This window comes from Oratosquilla oratoria, chromosome 8 (assembly GCF_046742065.1).
Source record: "Oratosquilla oratoria isolate Oo_2021 chromosome 8, ASM4674206v1, whole genome shotgun sequence".
NCBI classification, from domain to species: domain Eukaryota; kingdom Metazoa; phylum Arthropoda; class Malacostraca; order Stomatopoda; family Squillidae; genus Oratosquilla; species Oratosquilla oratoria.
Window position 1 is genome coordinate 18,504,397 of NC_134784.1, and position 2,500 is coordinate 18,506,896.

At 36.0% G+C, this 2,500-nt stretch overlaps 1 protein-coding gene and 1 non-coding gene across 2 annotated transcripts in view; one reads left to right on the forward strand and one right to left on the reverse strand.

Annotated features, from left to right (window-relative positions):
• Window positions 1-1,006: 1,006 nt before the first annotated feature.
• LOC143027315 (uncharacterized) lies at window positions 1,007-1,510 on the reverse strand. Its single transcript, XM_076188585.1, has one exon. It carries the CDS (start codon window positions 1,508-1,510, stop codon window positions 1,007-1,009), a length of 504 nt encoding a protein of 167 aa, XP_076044700.1.
• Window positions 1,511-2,409: 899 nt separating this feature from the next.
• LOC143027852 (5S ribosomal RNA) overlaps window positions 2,410-2,500 on the forward strand; it is a 119-nt gene continuing 28 nt past the window's right edge. The window contains exon 1 of the ribosomal RNA XR_012966661.1: window positions 2,410-2,500. This exon is cut by the window's right edge and continues 28 nt beyond it. This is a non-coding gene — a ribosomal RNA (5S ribosomal RNA).

Here is a 2,500-nt window from a genome sequence, read left to right on the forward strand (position 1 = left end):
GATGAAAATATTGATAGTTATAATAAAAATAATGATAGTATTAATAATCAAAATAATAATCATAATAACAAAGTGAAAATAGAAATGAAATAATAATAAGAATAATACAAAATAATGAAAATAAGAGAATAATGATAAAAAATAATACAAAATGATAAGATGATAAAGAATTAAAGATGATAATAAAGATAACAATAAATTAATACAATAATAATAAAATAAGAATAATAATGATAAAATAATAATAGAAAATAACAAATTGTGATTATAGGCCGGTTTCGTTGACATCTTACCTATGTAAAAGAATGGAGCGAGTAGTGCTAAGCAGAATAATGTACAAGATAGATCATTTAATATCTATATATACCAGACTCCTGTTAGGCGTCGCCACCTGTCAGTATGAGAGACCGCCAACTTGCCCTGTCGTCGAAGATCCGGTTTTGACGTACTTGTTGAAGCGTTGTGCCCCGTCGGCGTAGCACATCGTCAATATTCATTATGATCCATCTGTTTGTGGGTCGTCGAACGGGTCGCTTACCGGTTGGTGTCCAATAAAGCCATCTCTTTGGGGTCCTCTCCTGATCCATTCGTTCAACATGTCCAAACTATCTTAGTTGTACACGTTGGACAAACTGTAAGATGCTCTGTACCTCCAACTCTTGCCTAATTGCATCATTGCGTATGTGGTCAAACCTCGTAACCCCATTGATGAGTCTCAATGCTCTCATTTCTGCTGCTTGGACTTTGCTGCTGGTCTTTGTCGTTAAAGTCCAAGATTGACATCCATATGTCAATATGGGTCTAAGAATACTCTTGTATATGACTATTTTAACCGCGGTAGGGACATTTCGATCTTTCATCAATGGGTATAGTAGCCCTAGGTTTTGGCTATAGGCAGCAATTCTAGCTTGTACTGCACTTTGGTCTTTTGCTTTGCCATCCCAGGTGACTCCCAAATATTTGACGGTTTCTTTCTGCTGAATAGGTACTCCATTGATCTCCATGTTCAATTCAATGTTTCTTCTCTCCTGCTTACTACCATTATTTCAGTTTGACCAAGATTTAGCTTTAGTCTGTACTCTGTGAGTACCGCGTTCCATAGATTTAAGGATTCACTTACAGCGTGTGAAGATGATGCAATGTTGAATATATCATCTGCATAGGCAAATTGCAATGATTCTATAGGACTCCTTTCTCCTCTTCTAAATTGAACTTCCTTTATCACTTCATCCATTAATATGATAAAGAGCATTGGGGATAGCACACTACCCTGGCGCACTCTAGATGATATATTGAAGCACTGTAAGGTCTCACTAACGGGCTTGACTGCTGTATTATTGGAATTGTAAAGGCTCTTAATAGCTCTTCTCAGTTTTGGGGGTATTTGGTATTCCGTACTTTGGAGTACTGACCACAGCTTATCCTTTGGTACGCGATCAAATGCTTTCTCTAGATCTAAGAGTATTACATATTTGTCTTGATCAAACTCCCATGACTTTTCCAAGATCATCTTTAGAGCGAAGATTAGATCTGAAGTCCCTCTGTTTGGTCTGAACCCATGTTGAGTCTCTGCCAGTATGTGTTCTACTCTATCGTGCAGACGAGCCTCTAACAGTCGTTCATTTAATATCTAAAAATCTATATGGATATATGAAAAGTAAAAGCACTACAGATTGTGTTATTAAATGTATTTTTGGCTACCTCCCTTGTAAGGGAGAAAAAGCTTTGGTGTATGTGTGTATGTATGTATGTATGTATGTATGTATCAAATTGTAAGTTACAACTTTTCCTATGGAGCTGAAATGATAATTTATGCTGATGACATCCTTATACAATGCAAAACTAAAGGATCGATCGGCCGTGGAGATGATCATCTTAAAAAAAATGTAGACAAAATAAACAATGGTGAAAAAAAATGTACTCCAATAAAGGCTTACGCCAAAAACATATGTAGAATTATAAAGAATTATGATGTAACAGACTATTGTGTCCCCGATTTGACAAAAGAGATCGTCTGCTCTTGGAACAATGAACCTCTTGATATTGAAAAAGAACAGTTAGAGTACAAGAAATGTGAATATGATAGCTCACAATTACGTCAGATATCCCTTTGTAAAATTTCAATGTAACCAAAATGCAATGTAATAAATATTTCGTGTCATGGGTCTGTTGTCGGTGAAAAAGCTGGATGTGGTATTGTGATTAGGGAATTGTGTGAATATTATATAAGTAATGAAGAGTGATATTCCAAAAAAAAAAAAAAAAAAAATAGAAAGTAGCACTGCAGAATTACATGCAATACATGAAAGTTTGATACAATTGGTGTAATGCTATGGTGTAATGCATGAAGTGAAGTAAGAAGTAATTGGAAAAATTTTGTTTACGTTTAGAAAAGGTTCAGCTATAAGGGCCAACGGCCATACCACTCTGATCACACCGCTTCTCGTCCGATCAGCGCAGTTAAGCAGCGTTGGGTCTGGTTAGTACTTGGATGGGTGAC

Excerpts from the sequence above, each read along its gene's own strand:
- LOC143027315 (XM_076188585.1), bottom strand. The coding sequence starts at position 1,510 with ATGATCTTGGAAAAGTCATGGGAGTTTGATCAAGACAAATATGTAATA.